Source organism: Megascapheus bottae, chromosome 19 (assembly GCF_031878675.1).
Source record: "Megascapheus bottae isolate mThoBot1 chromosome 19, mThoBot2.hap1, whole genome shotgun sequence".
NCBI classification, from domain to species: Eukaryota; Metazoa; Chordata; class Mammalia; order Rodentia; family Geomyidae; genus Megascapheus; species Megascapheus bottae.
Window position 1 is genome coordinate 26,144,926 of NC_143527.1, and position 19,214 is coordinate 26,164,139.

At 41.4% G+C, this 19,214-nt stretch overlaps 1 protein-coding gene across 1 annotated transcript in view; it reads right to left on the bottom strand.

Annotated features, from left to right (window-relative positions):
• Positions 1-301: 301 nt before the first annotated feature.
• The window catches only part of LOC150049745 (uncharacterized), a 127,972-nt gene continuing 109,059 nt past the window's right edge, over positions 302-19,214 (bottom strand). Inside the window, exons 3-4 of the mRNA XM_090353537.1 lie at positions 6,078-6,150; positions 302-427 (exon numbers count right to left, since the gene is read on the bottom strand). Coding sequence (XP_090209663.1) covers positions 374-427; positions 6,078-6,150 — 127 coding nt within the window. The 3' untranslated portion in view covers positions 302-373. The remainder of the gene's footprint in view (positions 428-6,077; positions 6,151-19,214) is intronic.

Here is a 19,214-nt window from a genome sequence, read left to right on the forward strand (position 1 = left end):
AAGACTCGGTGGCTTTTTGTTTGGTTCAATTTCCTAATTCAGGTTCCCTCTTTCATAAAAAAAAATTCTAACATGGATGTTTGGGCTTGCCCCAGAATTTGACCAACCCAGAGCCTAGGGAGGGATATCAGTATTCTGGAGTTCAATAGTACAAGCTTTACTTAGTGAGAACAAGCCCTTGATTCCAGGAAATGCTCCTGCCTGATGCTGGCCAATACCTTTTTTCTTTGTTTCTGCATTTGAGTTCATATCGTCATCATTAACCCAATTTCCAGTCATTCTGGGGCTGGTTCACCCTGCTCTAAGCACCAGCTATCACCTGTGGAAATAACTTTCCTTTTAACTAATGCGATGCTTCCTGAGTTGATCTAAACTATCCAGTTTCGAGCTTCTTCAGCTTAAGACTGCTCACCTTCAAGGCTCCACTCTGCAGAGAAACAATAGAGATAAATCACAGAGAGCATGAAACCTCTAGCCAACTAGCCTGGATTGGTATCCTGTACTACTTTCCAGCCAGGCTACCATGGCTTCCCTTTGACTGGATTTCCTTCTCTGTAAAAGGAAGATCAATACTACCTGTCTCATAGGTGGGCTATAAGAAGGAAAGAATAAAACACACACAGAGTGCTGAGAACAGTATGGAACCCACAGATACACCTAGGTATCTATGTGCTTTCTCACAGGCAGTCCTTCATAGGCAATTCATCATCTTGGGTTGCTTGCACATTCCTTTACCCCCACTTTCTGCTTACCAAGTTATCTCTTTACTGCAATGAACTCCCCTAATATCCGTCCAATGCAACTAAACTAATTTAATTCCAAGATCTACCTACTGCCACCCAGTACCTAGCCACAGCCTTACCTAGAATACTGTAAGCTGAACTACAGAAAACATTTGTTAAGCACTTAGTATCTCACAAGCACTATAGCAGATGTGGGGGTGCACAATGAGTAATATTATCTAACTCTCTTCAAAGAACTATGAGTCTAGTGTGTTTATAAAATGTTCCTAAAATCACAATTGAACTTAACACAGCAATAATTCTTGCTTCCTTCTGAAATGAACATTGAAGATGGTTAGATTCTCTACTTCCACCCACACTCACAATAACTGTGACTGTAGTTTTCAGGAAATCTGGTTTGTTTTGTTCTGTTTTTCCTGGACCACGGGCTTGAACTCAGGTCCTGGTCACTGTTCTTGAGCTTCTGTTCAAGGTTAACACTCTACTACTTGAGATAAAGAACCACTTCCAGCCATGAGTTGTGGGTCCAATACTTCCAAGAAGTATCTTAAAGGGGGAATCCCTTTGGTAGCTCACTATTTCTTAGATTTTTGAGCCCATGTTGCCACCAAGAGGTAGTGTCTATAGTGAATTTGTTTACAAAATTAAAAACTGGTCAAGTCAATATTCCTGCCCCTCCTCTGACTCTTCCATAACTGTTTCAATCACTTGATCTTTAGGATTCCAGCCTGTTCTCATGTCCATGCTCCTTGTCATCCTTCCCAACAAGAATAAAAAGTGTTGCAATGGACACAGTCACTCGGTTGTGAGGGCTCTGGATGGGTTTCCTGTGCCAGGGCCTTCAGCCAACATCAGCTATGACTACTGGGGTCCTGCTGTGAGAAGTAGGAACCAAGCTGGCCTTTAGCATGCTCACAGGTGGAGGTAGGCATGCATACGTGGTGCATTGGGAGAGAATGACGATATGTGGGGTGGGGGGAGAGATATCAGAGATGCAGCATCTCCACCCACAGATCTTACAGGAATGCCTGGTTAGCATATTAGTCACGGTTCTTATAAGGCACCCTGGGAATCCTGAGGCAGAATATAGAATAGCACTACAGATTACCCAGGAAAATATGTATAAATTATACCCAAAGAGAGTCCCAAGGAGGACAATGTTTTATCCAAATGTTATACTTTTAAGCCAAGCAAGCAAATACCTCATGCAGGTTTTGAGACAGCTAAACTAGAATGAGTGAAGGACCACAGCAAGAGACCATGCTGGCAAGAGATTGAATTATGGAGATATTTAAGATGGTCCTGCAAATAGGTTATGTAAACTGCATGGTAAGTTAGAGCCTTAGATCACTGGAGCCTTAGGAAGCTGCTTTCTCAGTCCTTTGGGAAATTCTGAAGGATTTCTCTGGTGGATCTCTGTGGAAAACTCTTGTGTTATGCTGGAAACCTAAGACAGAGTATGTCCTCTTTCCTTCCTCTGACATGCCTCAACCAGAGTTGCCATCATGTGGAATCTTTGTCTACATCTCCTACTGAATGGAACTTCTAGAGGCAGCAGAAGAGGCTCACAGGATGGAGACTTACAGTTCCATCTCCCCACCCTTCATATTTTAACATTAAATGGGAAGACTATTCATGCAGCATCAGCGTCAAAAGGTCATTCTCCCATGGCCTTGATGTTTTTCTGGAGATGCACAGTAACTTGCTAGAATGAGGATGGAAGCCCCTCCTCCTTCTGCTTTCTGTCATCTTTGTGTTTTCATGGTGTCCTGGTCTTCATCACAAAGACAAAGAGCAGCACTGAGTCCCTTCCAAGATCCTTGAGTGCCTTCTCCTGCCTCCCTTTCATCCACAGTCCCCCCCTTGAATACAAACACACATGCACATCCTTGTGCACAAACCCAACTAATAGTCTACTAACTTCCTCCTTCCTTTTTTTTCTCTCTCCTATTCCTCCTTCCTGTTTCTCAGTGACTTTTCTTGACTGTCACCCTTCAGTTTGTGACTAGTGTCTCTACATGTGTGGTACCACTACGGAAAGTCTCAAGATATGTGCACTGCACATGGAAACAAATGAATGAAAGCTAGATGAATTATATTTTGGATATGAAATATCCCCCTTACGCCATGTACTAAAGGCTTGGCCAATGCCCTGGAGCAGTATTAGATGGTGATAGAACTTTAAGATATGGAATAGTTTGAGGAAATAGGTCATTATGGGCTTGTACATGGAGGATATATTGGAATTCTGGCCCTTCCTTTCCTCTCCCTCCCCCTCCCCTCCCCTCCCTCCCTCCCCCCTCCTCTCCCCTCCCCTCCTCTTCTCTCCCTCCCCCTCTCTCTCTCTCTCTCTCTCTCTCTCTCTCTCTCTCTCTCTCTCTCTCTCTCTCCCTCCCTCCCTCTCCCTCTCCCTCTTCCCCCTCCCTCCCTCCCTCCCTCTCCCTCTCCCTCTCCCCCCTCCCTCCCTCACTCCCTCTCTCCCTCCCTCTGTCCCTCTCTCCCTCCCTCTCTCCCTCTCCCTCTCTCTCTCTCTCTCTCTCTCTCTCTCTCTCTCTCTCTCTCTCTCTCTCTCTCTCTCTCTCTTCCTCTCCCTCTCCTTCTCCCTCTCCCTCTCCCTTCCCTCCCTCCTTCCCTCCCCCCCCTCTCTCTCTCTCACCATGAATCAAGCAGTTTTGCTCTCTCACCTCCTCCTCATCATGATATTTTTGCCTTGCCACAGTCCCAAAGCATTTGGGATCAACAAGCCATGGAGTGAAACCCCTGAGCTCATGTGCTAACACAAATCTTTCCTTCTTTAAGTTTCTTGGGTATTTTTCCATAGTGATGGAAAGCTAGCACTGGTTAGCTTGCTTTGTCTATTTCCCCTTCAGGATTTATCCCCAGTAACTAGCACAGCCAGCAAAAGCATAGTAATAGTAGGAGTTCACTGAGTGAGATGGATAAATGAATAAATGAGAATGTCTCTTGTGCCAAGCAGGTCTCACAAGATACCATTTCACTTTAGTATTAACCCGACACCAGCCATTACTTCTTACATAATTCTGCACATAAAAATGTTCATGATGGCTGATGGCCCTCATGAAAGCCATTTGAATGTTTTGCTTTCCAGAGATAACTGCATTTTCTCCTCTCTCTCTCTCTCTCTCTCTCTCTCTCTCTCTCTCTCTCTCTCTCTCTCTCTCTCTCTCTCTCTCTCTCTCTCTCCCTCTCTCTCTCTCTCTGATGGGACTTGAACACGGCCTGGGCCTTGTCCTTGAGCTCTTCAACTCAAGGCTTGAGCAAGCCCCACTTCCCATTTTCTAAAGGTTAATTGGGGATAAGAGTCTTGGGTCTCGGGTCCTGTTGTGCCTGGGATGGCTTTGAACCTTGATCCTCAGATCTCAGCCTCCTGAGAAGCTAGGATTACAGGCATGAGCCACTGTATCCAGACATTTTGTGATCTCTTGTTCTATTTTTACCTATTTCTGTCCTAGCCTATCTCCCCAACCAAGGGTTGACAATCTCTCTTCTCACTCACATTCTGCCCTCCTATAATACTGCACTGCCTGAGACTTTGATCCATTACTTTGCACCCCTGACTGATAAAGGGCTCATATTTGAGGCCATTTCTTCAGAGCAGAGAATGGAGCTCCTGAGGGCAGGTGCACAGTCTCAACTCCTCATCCGACGCCCAAGGCGGAAAATGTCTTAAGCTCATAAGCTCTGAATGTTCTGGTTGGCCTAACTTGAATCATAGTTGGAATCCTCAGTTCTTGGCAGTCATCATCACATTCACCCTTTCTATCATCTCCCCTGTTTCCTCACTTATAGCCTCCTCCCCAGTCACAAGTGTTCCACTTCTTTGTCATAAATGGACATTAAATGGTGTTTGACTACTATCCGTTCTCTTTTCCATTTACCACTCATTCACTAGCCTCCCTCAGTTAAAAAATGTATTTCATTTCCTGATATTTCATTATCCAGATATTTCATATCTGTTAAGTTTTACACTATAGAGGGCCATATACACTAAACATTAGTTACTGTGTGTGTGTGTGTGTGTGTGTGTGTGTGTTTGCATGTGCATATAAGCCTGTGTTTGTTTACAGGGGTGATTATATTTGGTGTCTAAGATCAACGTATTAAAGAAAGCATGCTCCCAAGACTTTAGCTTGCTTCACTCAAATTCTCCTAAGAAAGTATTGATATCAGTATCGTATTCAAAATTCCTCCCAAGGATTCAAGAAGAAGTCCTCCAGTGAACAGCTCCTCTGATGGGCTCCCAAAGTTCCATGTGCTGTGAAAGAGACAGGAAACTCTTCCCAATAAGATATGCTGGTGATGACTACTTCAGCAGTACTGTAAGCAGGGACTCATTTTTCTAATCTCAGTGATTTAACATAAATGCATGGGGTGACTGGAACTATCTCTCTGCATCAGTAAGTGTATGGTTCAGAACTGTTTGGGGAGCAGTTGAGTGGAAGAACCAAGCTTACAGTCAATACAGGAGAATAGGGAGAGGGCTGGGATATACACAGTGTAGGATCAAAAAGAGCTTTGCCTCTTAACTTCCACTTCCTCCCTTCATCTTCCTCTATCTGTGCCCCTCTCCTCCCCCATTTAGCCTCTTTTGTCAGGGATAGCAGAAATGGATAAGGAAGGAATACTGAGCTCTCAGCTCCCAGCTTCCTTTATGCCTGTCTGCTGAGAGCTGAGGAAAACTAAGCCTGCACACAAACTCTACTCAAATGAAGATCAAGGCCTGACTGGATCAGATGCTCAGCTAGACCTTCTATCCCTAATGAAACTGAGTCATGTAAGCAAGCAATGCTTCTGGAACTGTAGGATTTGTTTTTGTTTTTTTTTTGCACAGTTTAACAGTTGCTGCCCTCAGGGCCGAGAGTTTAGCCTAGGGGTAGAGTGCTTGCCTACCATACACAAAGACCCAGGTTCTATTCCTCAGTACCATATACATTGAAAAAAGCCTTAAGTGGTGCTGTGGCTCAAGTGGTAGAGCTCTACCCTTGAGAAAGCCCACAGACAGTGCTCAGACCCTGAGTTCAAGGCCCCGGGCTGAAAAAAAGAAAAAAAATTGCTGCTCCCTTGGGTACCTAGCTTCCTAGTAAACAGAGATGCTTAGTGATTTCAGCATCTACATGGTCCAGACCCTCTTCTTTTATTTTTTATGGTCTTTAACATAATAAAACTGCAATTTAACAAAGCAGTTTATAAATACAAGGCATATTGGTCAGGGTCACTCCTTTCAATATTCTCGCCCACACACCCATGACCCACCCCTTCCATTAGTTTTCCTCATTTTGTAGTATATCATTGAATTCTTGACTGCATTCTTACCCATTTCTCCTCTTCTTTCATCCTTTGCGAGTATCCATCTCCTCTTTTTACGTGCGGTTTGCCAGTGCTGAGCCTAGAAGGAACAAGTAATTCACAAAAGAGAAATAATGGCCAACATGTATATACAAGAGTTTGACTTTAATAGGAATAAGAAAATTTTAAATCAACCCAAAGGACCTTCCTCAAATACCACAAAGGGAAGAGAAGCTGGAGTGGGAAGGGCCTCGCAACAGCCTGATGAACTTGTAGAAAAACATATGCCCTATACACAGTTGATGGAGTGTAAGCTGATACATTCACTTTACAAAATGAGCAAAGTGACAATGCTTAAGAAGATTTATCCATACATTGAGACACCTACACGGATGTTCATGGCAGCACTATGTGGTCAGGGGAAATGTTAACCAATGCCTAAATTAAATATGATATATCATCACATGGAACAGTGTGGAGTCATAAAGTAAATTTAGCACATCTCCCTATCTTGAAATAAAATGACCTACAGGACACATATTGAGGTAAAAATATGCATGTGTATAATAACATTAATATTACATTGCTAGATCAATAGCTGATAGACTATTATTTGCTGTAAATACATGTATGTAAATAAATATATATATATATCCCTTTTTTAAAATTTTAAAAGCTGCCTACCAAAACAAAGATTGATAAGTGCTAAAGAGAAGTTTGGAACAGGTTTAGTCAAAATGTGATTTTCTTCTCTCTATACCACTTTAATTTACAAGGAGAATGTACATATCCTTAAATTCCTTTTGTAATAGAATTTATTTTTATTGAACAAACTAAATGCAATAAATCCTCATCAGAAGCTTCAAATTTTGATCTGAAATATATGTAATGTTAACTATTTGTGTTAATTGAGAGATTACCTAACAAGGCTCGTTCTCTATTTGCTGGGTTTTCTCCTTATTCTTAGGACAACAAGAGAAGAGATAGTTCTCTGCCCTGCTGTAGGAAGAGAATGCTGGAGCAATAGACAAATGAAGTGAGTAGATAGCTAAGGTTAAGACCTTCAAGGAACTATAGAACTGGAATTGAAGCAGAGGTGGTATATCCTTCCAGTTCTGATCCCAGGAGAAAGAAAATATCCAATTCAAGACCCCACTGTCCTCAGACTCTCTTTTAATGCCTGGGATACCTACACTGGTTCAGATGGCTTGTGCCCCTGGTCTGCAGCAAGGACAGCCAGAGTAGACCTCAGAGGATTACCCAACCCCTGAACTCAGGAGGTAGAAGAACACACACAGTAGGCTCCTCCAGCCAGATTGCCAAAAGATGGACCAAAGAACAAAAACCAATGAGTGAAATATTTCAATAGGGAGATATGTAGCCCTGCCTCTAGCTAAGCCACCAAGTGTAAGACATTTCTCCACAGAACGACTCACCTGCCAGCCAGATGTGGACTCCATATGAAGTTTGCCACTGAAGGTCTCCCAAGGACAAACTTTTGTATGGGTGAGCAGAACACAGAAGCATGAATGCTATTTGTGAACTCCACAGTTCATAATCGACCCCAGAGATGCCCCAGAGTTAAAGCTTATGTGCCTAGAAACTTCCTAAATGGACCTCCCACAAGAGCTGTTGGGACCATTGATTCAAGAAGTCCCCCAAAAAGATAATCAGCAAGGACACTAGCAGAGAATGATTCCCTAGGCCATTCCTTAGAGGACTTTCTAGATTACTATTTGTAAAAACCCCTACACCAGGATACTAATAGGTAGCACTATAGTGAAGGCCAGCTAATTGTCGTGTGTGGCATGCATTATCTAATGTAATCCTCATTGTGCTATATGAGATGGATCTCCATGATAGCCTTCTCTCACTGATGAAGAGACTGAGTCATTGAGAAGCTGGGAAGCTTATTCAAGTGTGTGTAATTCGTAATGTCAAAAGAGAGTTTGGAACCCAGGGAATCTGAGGGTAGAAACTGTTATTATGCTCTGCTTCCTCTAATTATATAATATTGAAGTTTAAAACACTCATGGTGGATGTAGGCATTTTCATAATCTCTTTAAGTAGTTCTTATGCCCACAAAGTAAGAATTATAGCATATTGTTTATTATAGATAAGCTAGTTGCTTCTTTGACACTAAATCTGTTACCTAGCTCCTCTGAGGAAGGTTGACCTTTTTGTTCCTTGGATGAACAATAGTTTTCCTGCTTTATACCTTTCTTCTTTTCCACCCCATTCCCAGGACACCTCCAGGCCTGAAATTCAATTAGGAAGAAAGCTCTGGGCCCAGAATCTAGCAGCCCAAACTTGTGTTCTCACTCTGTCATGAGCTGTTTCACTGATTACTCTATCATGAGCAGAACTAGGCTCAGCATTCCCACCTGTTTCGTGGAGGCTATGTTATTGAAAGGAATCCTCTTTTATTAGTTCTTACTCTGTGAAAAGAACAATTGCTGGGGCCTTCAGTGTATGTTAATTTGATCCTCAGGGATCTTTGAGGTTATATCCTTTTTTTTTCTTTTTTTATTGTGATTAATAGAAGGGTTACATTATATTCACCAGATAGAAGGTGCATAACTTCACAAACATTGATACCCTTTCTTATGACCTGGTCCTCATTTCCCTAAATCCCGTAGCACAATGATGTTCATTGCAGCACTATTTACTATAGCAAAGATATGGAACCAACACAGATGTCCCTCAGTTAATGAGTGGATCAACAAGATGTATTTATACACAATGGAATTCTATGCTGCTGTCAGAAAGAATGACATGGCCCCATTTGTAAGGAAATGGAAAGACTTAGAAAAAATCATATTAAGTGAAGTAAGCCAGACTCAATAGTCTCCCTCATTTGTCATAATCAGTAGAAACCTTGGGCTCTCCTAGCAGAGATTTACAATAGAACAAAAATCTAGAGACATTAGGCCAAATAGTATGACACTAAATGTAAGGACCTCCAGGATAAGGAAACAAAAGCCATATAATGAGTGACTATTGTCCTTAATGTACTATGTTATCTCTCATCTCTTTTGCCATTCCTTGGTTATTTCATATTGTTACAATATTTTACCTTGTTATCTGATATATTTTATGTGTGCTTAATTGGTTATTTGAAATTGGATAGGGAAGGGGGGAAATCGAGGTTATATTCTTGTTACCAAATCACAACTGAATTTCAGAGACATATGGATGTGTGGCTGAACTTTCACTATCCACCAGCAAAGACAGGAAGAGCCTTCTTACCCAAGTACTTAGGATCCCACATCATTCACTCTAGGCAAACATTGAATACAATTCTATCCAGTGTGATCAGCTTTTCCTCTATCCTCCAGGTAGGAGTCAGATGAAATCACCCCTCTGTCAGTCCAGATGGGCTGGGCTATATTGTGATTTAAACACAACTCCAAGCTGAATGCCAGGGACTCAATCTGTAATGCTAGCTAGTTGAGGGTGTCAGTTGGAGGCCAGCTTGGGTAGAATAATTCACACAAAAACTTCTCAATCCATAACTGGACACAATAGTGCATGCTTATCATCCCAAGCTTCCAAAGAGGCTGGGATTGGGCAGATCGTGATGCCAAGCCAACCATGTAGCAAAGTCCAAGGACTTCTCTAAAGAGGAAAGCTGGATGCAATAGCTCATGCCTGTAGGGTCAGGAAGTGTAGAGTAGATGATTCAACATTCAGGTACACCCTCAAATGGAAACCAAGACCCTATCAGAAACATAAAGTTGGGGGTCAGTGGCTTATATTTTTAATCCTAGCTACTCAAGAAGCTGAGATCTGACAATTGCAGAAAATTGCATGAGATTTGTATCATTTGTATCTCCAATTAACCATCAACAAAAAGAGCCAAAAAATGGAGCTGTAACTCAAATGGTACTATGCTAGCCTAGGCCTAAAGCAGAAGGCTCAGGGACACACCCAGGCCCTGCTTCCAAGCTTCAGGACCAACAGACACACATACCAAAAGAAGAAGATAAAAAAGAAAAAGAGGAGGAGGAGTGGGGGAAGGAGGAAAGGAGGAAATGAAGGAAGGAAAGAAAAAGAGAGGAGAGAGAGAGAGAGAGAAATAATGTTCAAACCTTCAATTAATACTACCACCACTCTCAAAGTTAAAAGAAAAGGAAAACCCATCTCCAAAGCTCATTGGCTTAAAACAAAAATATCTTATTTTATTCCTTATGTTTTGATTCCACCACATATCTCCTGAGTCAGCAGGCCATTTCTCTGCAGTGTAATCACCAAGAGACCTAGACAGAGCAGCTGCTACCCCAAGTGTGACTGCAGAGAAGCAAGGCCAGACCACACAGGCCCAGAGAGAGCGTCTGCTCAGTTAAATGACCTGCACATTGTATGGGGCCCCCATTCCATGAGACAAGGTAAGTCTTGGACAGGCTCTAAGTCCTCCCATGAGAACACATTCAAGGACAGAGAAGAAGCAATGATTATAAACACAATGTTAATCTACACAGAAGATAAGGATGTGAGGAAAGCTTTGGAAGGTGCTCAAATGAAGCAGCATGAGAGTGCTTTTTCTGGTGGAGGCATGGAGATGGCCTGTGCTCCAAGCTGAGCCTCCACATGCTGCAAATCCATGAACATCTCCTCTGTTATCAGGAATCTAATTATTACTCTGATTTCTGCTCAATTATTAAAGACGTGGCAATGAAGAGCCATGGAAGAGGGGGAAAGTCTGTTTTGCTGAAATGACAAGCCATATTTAAAATGCATAAAGGGGAAAAATAAAAGAGCATTGCTTTTACTTTCATAATTGCAATTTCCTGCTCGTTTCCTTTTCAAATTAGTGGATGTAATTGTTTGGTAATAAAATATCAGCATAATATATTAGAGGCAGAGAACAGACGGGCATAAGGGACAGTTGCCAAGAACAAGAGGGAAAGGAAAGATTGAAGGGAATCAGATTGTAGGTCTTTTGCAAAGTATGTATTAGGCCCTTTCCTGGCTCTCTCCTTGCTCTGACTTCTTTATTAGTAACTAAAGCAAACATAAGACCAAGACCTGCACATATAAGTATTCCTAGCCTAGCTTAAAGCTCAGTATGAAGTTCAGACAAGAGAGCAGGGAGGAGGGAGAGAGTATTCTGTTCTAGAGTGACAGTACGGCTGTAGTGCAGAATAGTTTCCGGATCACACGAATTTAATACCAACTTTACACCAAATCATCTGTGGAAGATCTCTGATCTCTCTGAGTCTCCATTTATTCATTTGTAGAGAAAGGAGAAAATACTCTTGCTTCAAAAGACTATGCTCCATAAAGTATAGCTATTCAAATTATGAATAAATCTAAGTGATAGTTTAAGCATTATGGACCTCAGAGGCAACCTTGGGCAAAATGCCAAAACTGGACAACTTTGTTGATTTCAACACACCATTCGCTTCCCTTTCCATTCTCCTGGTGTTCTTCACCCAATGGCCCTTTTCAGCAACACCTTGCTCAGGTTCCAGTGTAGCTATCAAGCCAATGTTACCTAATATAGGCTCTGAAGTTAGTTGACAAGCAAGCTGATACCTGGTAAAGAAGCCCTGAAGAAGGTCTCTTAGAGTAGTGAGCAGGAAGACTGCTGGGTTGGAGATGTGCCATGATCACCACCACCTCCAACACTCTGAAAAGCAGCCACTGTCTTCTTTCATGCCAGCTCTCACCAAGAATTTGGTCCCCATAGGCAATCCCTAAATTGGGAGCCATAGAAGGTAAGAAATTTAGCAGCAGAATCAATCTGTAACCTCAGAAACATCACCAACTGGTGAAGGGAGGAGAGGAAAACCTGTATTGAGGTTTGTTGCCCTACTGCTCTCTGGCCTGAAAGCCTTTAGAGGTTGGTTGCCTAAGGTCAGGGACTTAGTAATCTCCCCAGTCCAAGGCAAAGCCACCCCAGCTGTTCAAGAGTTCCCAAGAGCTGTAATCCTAAATCTTTCATTGTACAAACAATGGTGATGCCAATACCCCACAGAAAGTATCCCTCATTTTCCCTAATCAGTGAGACATAAGCATAATGCAAGATGCTGAGGAAGAACTTTCTGCTTCAACCCTTAAAGTCTTTCCAGAGGAAGTGAGCCACATAGGAAGAAAAGGGAGTCATGTGAAACAGGACCAGGAAAGGGGGAAATGACCCTCATTTCTAGGAAGAGAAAATGTGTAAACACCTCAAATGGAACTTTTAGAGCTAAGGATTCCCTTTCACTCTATTCCCAAAGCCACTTGAATGCAAATTGCCCCTAGTAGTAGGAGGATGAGAGTATTCAAAGCAAAGATTGACACTTGCCTCCAGGGGGAGAGAGTTTATGAAATAAATCCCTCAAAGGGAGATACTAAACCAATTACTGCAAAACAAGACACATGGAAAAAAATACTCAGAGGACAAAGGCTTCTGAGGGATAATTCTGCATCATCAGAATCAACTCCAAATGCATGGAGATATCTCCCATAACATAGTCTCCTGTATCCCTACCCAGTCAAGGTCGGAACCAGAGGCACCTTACATCAGCCTATGCCAGCATCTCCCCTCAGGTGCTCATTTAAGGACTCTACAAATCCTACTACATGTCAGAAAATATACTAAGCCTAGATGTTAAATAGTACACAAAAATTTCTAAAAGTTGGACTTCTCTCAGGTGTATGTGGTAAATAAGAATTTTAGTGAGCAGTCTTAACCAACATCCTGTGCAACATTGGCTGTGAATACCTAAGCATTCAGGGAGTAATGAGGCCAAGTATGAGCATGATAGGAAGTCATCATTTGGTGAGGAAATGAAGTTTAAAGAGAGATCAGTTTGATTCTAATCTGATCGCCTGGTGAAGTTTTCCTGAGCTGTGATAAAGTATCTTTTCTTTCTTTGGCTATGTGTCTCTCATCTCTTGAGTTTCCTGAGAGACTTTACTGGCTCTCTTAACACCTGGAATGGAGTCTTCAATGATGTATACTTTTACATATTGAATATTCAGTTAATATTTATATATGAACAGAACTGATGAAATGAGTGCCAAAATATTTCTGCAAAATAAAGACTGTTAGTCCAAGTTTATCTCTTCTTCTACTAAGAAATATCTCAGGAGGCTTCTAGGATTAGCTTAAAACACTTGTAGGCTAATAGGACAAGGTTCACATGCATATGGTGCTTAATGAAAATGTTGTACTTTCTCCTCAGTTCCTCCCTATAGGAACTGCCTGGACTCTGGATGTATTTTCTCAGCCAGACATTCCCAGCCAGAAGAATCTTGGAAGCTTGGCTCACCATCTTAATGTTTGAATCTTGCATTTCAAGTAGCAAATCAGTAGACTGCAACAAGACTCAAATTGAATGCTTTGAACACACACTTAGGAATTCATTTCATTTCTGGTTTTCTATCACCCAAACCCAAACCCGAATCACAGTGTTAATTGAGATTTGGGGACACTAGACCTGTAGCACCTTCTTTTTTTTATTGCCTCTTAACCTCTTCCTTATTTTGTTGACCAATTCTTGCAAGCTGTAAAGGCACTCTCCCTGAGCTCTTTTCGTTCAATGCTAGAGTTCTACCACATTGAGGCACAGATCCACTTCTGGTTTTCTGGTGATAAATTGGATATAATAGTTTCATAGACTTTCCTGCCCTGGCTGGCTTTAGATCCTCAGAGCTCAGCCTCCTGAGTAGGAGGGATTACAGGCAGGAGCCACCGCTAACCAATACTTTCATTCAGGCTTTACAAAGGAAAAGAAATTGAACCTATTTTGCAAACTTGGGGGTCTGTCAGCTCAGTGAAATATTTTGGACATGAGAAAAAGCTTCCTTCTCTCTTCCAAGCTTAATTAGGGGGCTTTCCAGTGGGACCACTTGTAGAAGTTTGAAGAGTATGCTTGCATTTCAAAAACACAGAGAACAACCCAGAGCGGATTAAAGAATCAGGAGTCTGATTCTTGCCTGGAAATCGACAGCCCAGAGTTGTCCAGCTGTTCAGTAGGCATGAGCTACTTCACCAGGATTGGACTTCCTTCCTTACGAGAGAGCAAGAGACATAAGAGTATTTCTCAGGAGTAATAGTGGGTTGAGTGGAGCTATTGAGGTCTTCTTGTGTTATTGGGTAGACAAGGGAGCTAGCCTTAGCAGAAAGAAGCTGGGGTTGGACTTCTGGATTCCCATGCCAGGTCCTCCCAAAGTGCTAGTATGGGCATACACACAGCTGCCCTTCACAGGTTTTCTCCAGAGTCACTGTACTTAATGTTCCAAACAATAGCTCTTCAAGCTGCATCTTAGTTTTACATTCCAATGGTCTCATCTTATTTAAGGATGAAAGGCTTATGTAAAGACTATATTCAGATAAAACTATCCTGCTTGGACTGATGACAGGGAAAGTAAATCTCTTCAAAGACCAAATCAAGCAACTAACATAAGCGGGAGGCTGTCCACATTGTCTATTAATTCATCTGTTTTGAAGCAGTAGCAGTAAAGCCGATTGTTATTAAATAATTATTTTTCTGTTTTCTTTCTTTTCATCATTTTTTTGACATAAGCATCTAATCTGAAGCCATGGTTAATAGAATATTCTTTTCTTTCACTTAGCATTAGTTTCCAAATAAGATGTCTCTTTGTAATCCTTCCTCAGATATGAAATCCTCCTTACCATTTCACTCAAGATTTGCTTTAGACACCAGAATACATGTTCTACAAACACAGGGGATTTGTGTAATAAGTCACTATAACTCAATTTTCCTGGTAGAGAACACACACAAAAAAAGAAAATGCCCAAAAGAAAATGAAAGCACAACAAATGTGGTAACTGAGAGAAAAATGTGGTCAATTAGCTCAGAAGTTGTAGGAATCAAGGGTTCTATTACTAAACACAAATAGACTTCCATAGAAAACTTGTGTAGGAGGTGATGGAGGAGTGGAGAGAGGAAGGAAAACAGAGATTTCTTTGGTACTTACCTGTATGGCATCGACTTCAAGTTGTCTTTAAGTGGAACTGACGGTATTACAAACACAATAAGCACTTCTAGACAAACTGGAATAGCAATCACTTCAGGAGCTGGGAAGCATTCACAATTTTGCTGTTGTCAACGCTTTCAGTAGCTTTAATTTTCAATGGTAAGCACAACTTCTATATAGTGTTGTCAAAACCGCAATGAAGTTATGTCATTGAATATTAAAGGCCCAGCCCGCAGAATGCCAACACGCAGATTTGAATTTCATGCTCGCTCCTAAACATCAAGACAAATATGTCTAATTTCATAAAAACCTGGTCATCTCCAGGGAGGCTGACAATCATATCTATTGTTGCCCACATTTTCTGAAATAAAACCTGGCACTGCTCAATATATAAGACCACAAAGGAAGAGGGAAAATGGGAAAGAATAAAAAGAATTATATGATAGGCCGTATTTTTTTTAATTTTTGATTTTTGTCTTTTGTAAAATATTCAGATTTCTGATACTTATTGCCAGTAAGGATTATCCTGCACATTTGGAGGAATGTTTAATGATTAGGATATTGCATGGATATTGGGAGGCTTGCAGGAAGTAGGAAAATTACCTGGAATGATCAAGGAAGCAAGGCCTTAAGCGCCTTCCATTATACATCAAGACATTTAGACTGCACCCTGAAGGCAATAGCAATCCCCATATGACTTCAAACATGAGTGATTGCTTTGGCAATCTTTCTAAGTAAAAATTGGATTGAGGCAGGTAAAACTGGAAACAGAATGGGTGAGAACCAGACACCTTGTGATCTGAACTGGGCCAGTTCTGAGAAGCAATCAGAAGATCAAGACTCTTGCCACCGAGTTAAAGAGGGGATAAGCAAGAAGGAGCAATAAGGATGTCAACTAGGTTTATGGCTTGAATCATTGGAAAGATAACAATTTGTGTTTTGTCAAGTGCTAATAATATATAAGATTTTATCTCAATGTGGAGACACAGTAAGGTATGATAAGTTACCCAATTAGGAAGTGATACAAGATTCCAAAGTCAAACCAAACCAACTACATTCATCTAACCAGAAAAAATAGCGAAGAATGACCATCTTTAGGAACAAAAGGATAATTGTAGACATTCAAAGTGGTTGTCCAGAAGCATTGAGGCTTGGTGAAATTGTGGCTCCATATAAGCACAGATATGGTACACAACAATCTAACTGCAAGGGTGTAGCTAAGATTTTGCAGTCGTTTTATGTGAACGTATAGGTAGGGTAGACAAGCAAATAGTGCATAAATGTATCAATTTACATAAGTGAATGAATAGAGAGATGGATGGTTGATATATGGATAACAAGGCATTGACTATGGCACCACAACAAATATCCCCAGAAGTAAAACTAAACTGCAATGAAATCCTTGCCCAGAACAGCTCAGACCCCTGGAACTCCCGGTCTTAGGTACAGATAAGGCATGAATACTCTTGTCCCAAGTTCAAGATTGGGAGCCATCACACTGGGACAGGACACTGGTTTCTGTGTTCCTCTATGACTGTTGCTTCACTTCATGATGATGCTCACATCTTTCCTCCACTATGGCACATCTTCCCAGGTTTGACCTATCACAGAGAATTTGAACTGTGTCTCATCTAAGCCCTGGATCACATCCTTTATCCTGTGTGGTTTTCTATGTCATCAATCAGTGTGCCATAGCAGAAAGAACCGTTAAGGTTTCCACCCACAAAGACCCATTTTAAATCCCAGCTCATTGTCTATCAGGGCATTTGGTGTCAAGATCTTGGTCTATAGAGTGAAGTTCACAGGAGTAGATTGAAAGATTAAAATGAGAATTGGAGACAATCTATATCTAGTTTACCTATTCTTCATTCTTTGACACATATTAGGTGCTTGGTAAGGAAGAACATACTTTTCCATGATCATCAGTGATCATATTTGTAATTGCTTGGATGGTAGGATATCTTCCATCCCCAGTCTGACAGACCAGACTTTCCCCTCTCATGTCCCTTCCCCGCTGCCTCAAGCCCACACTGATTTTTCCCTCATTTACTAGATGGCACTTTTTTTTGCCTATCCCTGAGAGTGGCTATAGTTTAAATTCCCTAACCATGTTATAGGGCAGAAAGGGGTAAGGAGAGAAATCCAAGGAAAGGAAAAAAATAAGAGTTCTCTCAGACTTGTAGCAAAATCCTGACCATACCTTTGATGAGGGCCCAGCAGGAAATCGAAGGAACTAGAACTGGGGTTTTGCAAAGAGTTCAATGATGCAAACAACCAGAGATGTCAAGGTGTCCAGGTACAGCAGGGAGTATTATCAACAAAGACCAGAAAAGGATGGGTGAAGTGCTATTACCAGACCCCATTCAGAGCTAAAACTGTAATAGAAGGCCCAGCTGTCAGGAACAGCAGATAGAAAGAAAGTTTCTCAGCTAGAACTGTTGTCCAAAGAGGAAAGAGAGCAAGGAAAAGACAGCTGAGTTCTCTCTCCACCCACTGGTAGCATTGTGATTTCTCCCACTGGTTGAACCTAATAAGAAGACAGATAAGAGCAAGAAGAATGTGGGAGAAATGTAGTATGCAAGGTTCCACAACCCAGGGAAGAGAGTGAAACATCCAAAGGGAGAAAAGGATGGTGGGTAGATAAACTGGGAGTAGCAGATAGAATGTAACTAGTAGCAAAACAACTCGCAACTAAGTAATGGAATGTTTCCACCATACTCATCACACAAAGAGTTAATGTTCTCAGAAAAAGATAGACATCTAATTGGTAGGGGATAATTACTATTGCTGATTAAGTGTTTGCTTAATAGCTAGATGTGGGGATCTCTTAACTATGCATCTAATAGAAAATTAAGGTATGTGATGCTAACCCCTGCGTACTCTGCCCTGCAGACTTCATTGCATTCCCTACCTGTCTTGGTCTCATATTCAGCTATCAATATTGCACGCCAACAAAATTAATAAAAATGTAATAATAAGCTGCGTTGTGACCCGGAGAAATGAAGCAGACCTGAAATCATGAACGCAAGCAAATAGGTGCTGGTCAGGAAGAGAAAATCTCCCCCAAAATGTGTGGAAAGTGGTCATCATTCTGGGAGTCACTGATAGCATGACAAAGGCAGTAACCGCACAGCCTCTGGTGGCATTAGAGACAGATTTCCTTGTAGCTCACAGACCAGTGGTTGTTTTGTTGCTGGAAGGGAAGCAATCTGGGAAATAAGCTATGATGCTCAAGGGATTAACGGTGCAGCCCCTGCAGGGAGCAGGTGGTAGCTCAGCAGGCTGGAGAGACTGGAGCTCCATATCCTTTCCCCACAACAACTGTGAGCTTTATTAAGAAATGCTCAGGCTCGATGAGAGTGGGGATTATGTGGAACTCATCTCACCACCATTTGACTCTGTTGATTAAGTTTCTTTCCCCAGTACCTTGTGATGTGAGTGTGGAAGTCTGGTAAGGGAGAAGCCAGTCCTAAAACCCCATCCTGTGGCAACAGGACCATGAAGCCACTAGGTGCTTTCCATCAAACTCTGTACCACGACAGTCCCCATAAAGGTGACACATAGAGAGGGGTGAAAATAGCACCAATTCCTTCGGTCTTGGTGGGTATTGATTTAATATATAATACATGAGAAATTCTTGAGATGCAAAGGAGACAAAGTGAAATTTCCATTTTGTATGAAACTATGAATCTTCATAACACACAGGTAGGTATGCATTGCATGTGTGTGCAATATTTAATAGATAAATACTGAAATGTATCTATTACAAACACAGTACATTATATATATCACATATACAGATACATATATAAATATGGGGGTTTGTATTCAGAAACATCTATACTGTTAGTACGCTCTTTCAATCACTACTAACTCTTTTTTGCATTATTGCTTTCATTTCCAAATTAATTTCTCAGGTTGTATCCTTTTGCCAGTTTCCAACAGAGGTCATATCAAGTATCTATTTATAATTTTTCCATGGCTTCTCATTTCAATCCAAGTCATCTAATGGCTTAAAAGTCCTCAGATTCCATTGCCCATAATTCACACTGTCTCACCTTAGTGAGACTATAACTCCTTGAGATTCTTCCAACATGCTACATCCTAAGTTTTCAGTAAGGTTGTTTCCTGTTCTGGATATTCTAAGAAAGTGCCTGCTGGTGAGCTGTCTCACCCAAGTCTTCCACAATGTAATTTCAAGGAGCTTCTCTGGCCATCCCATTATTTTCA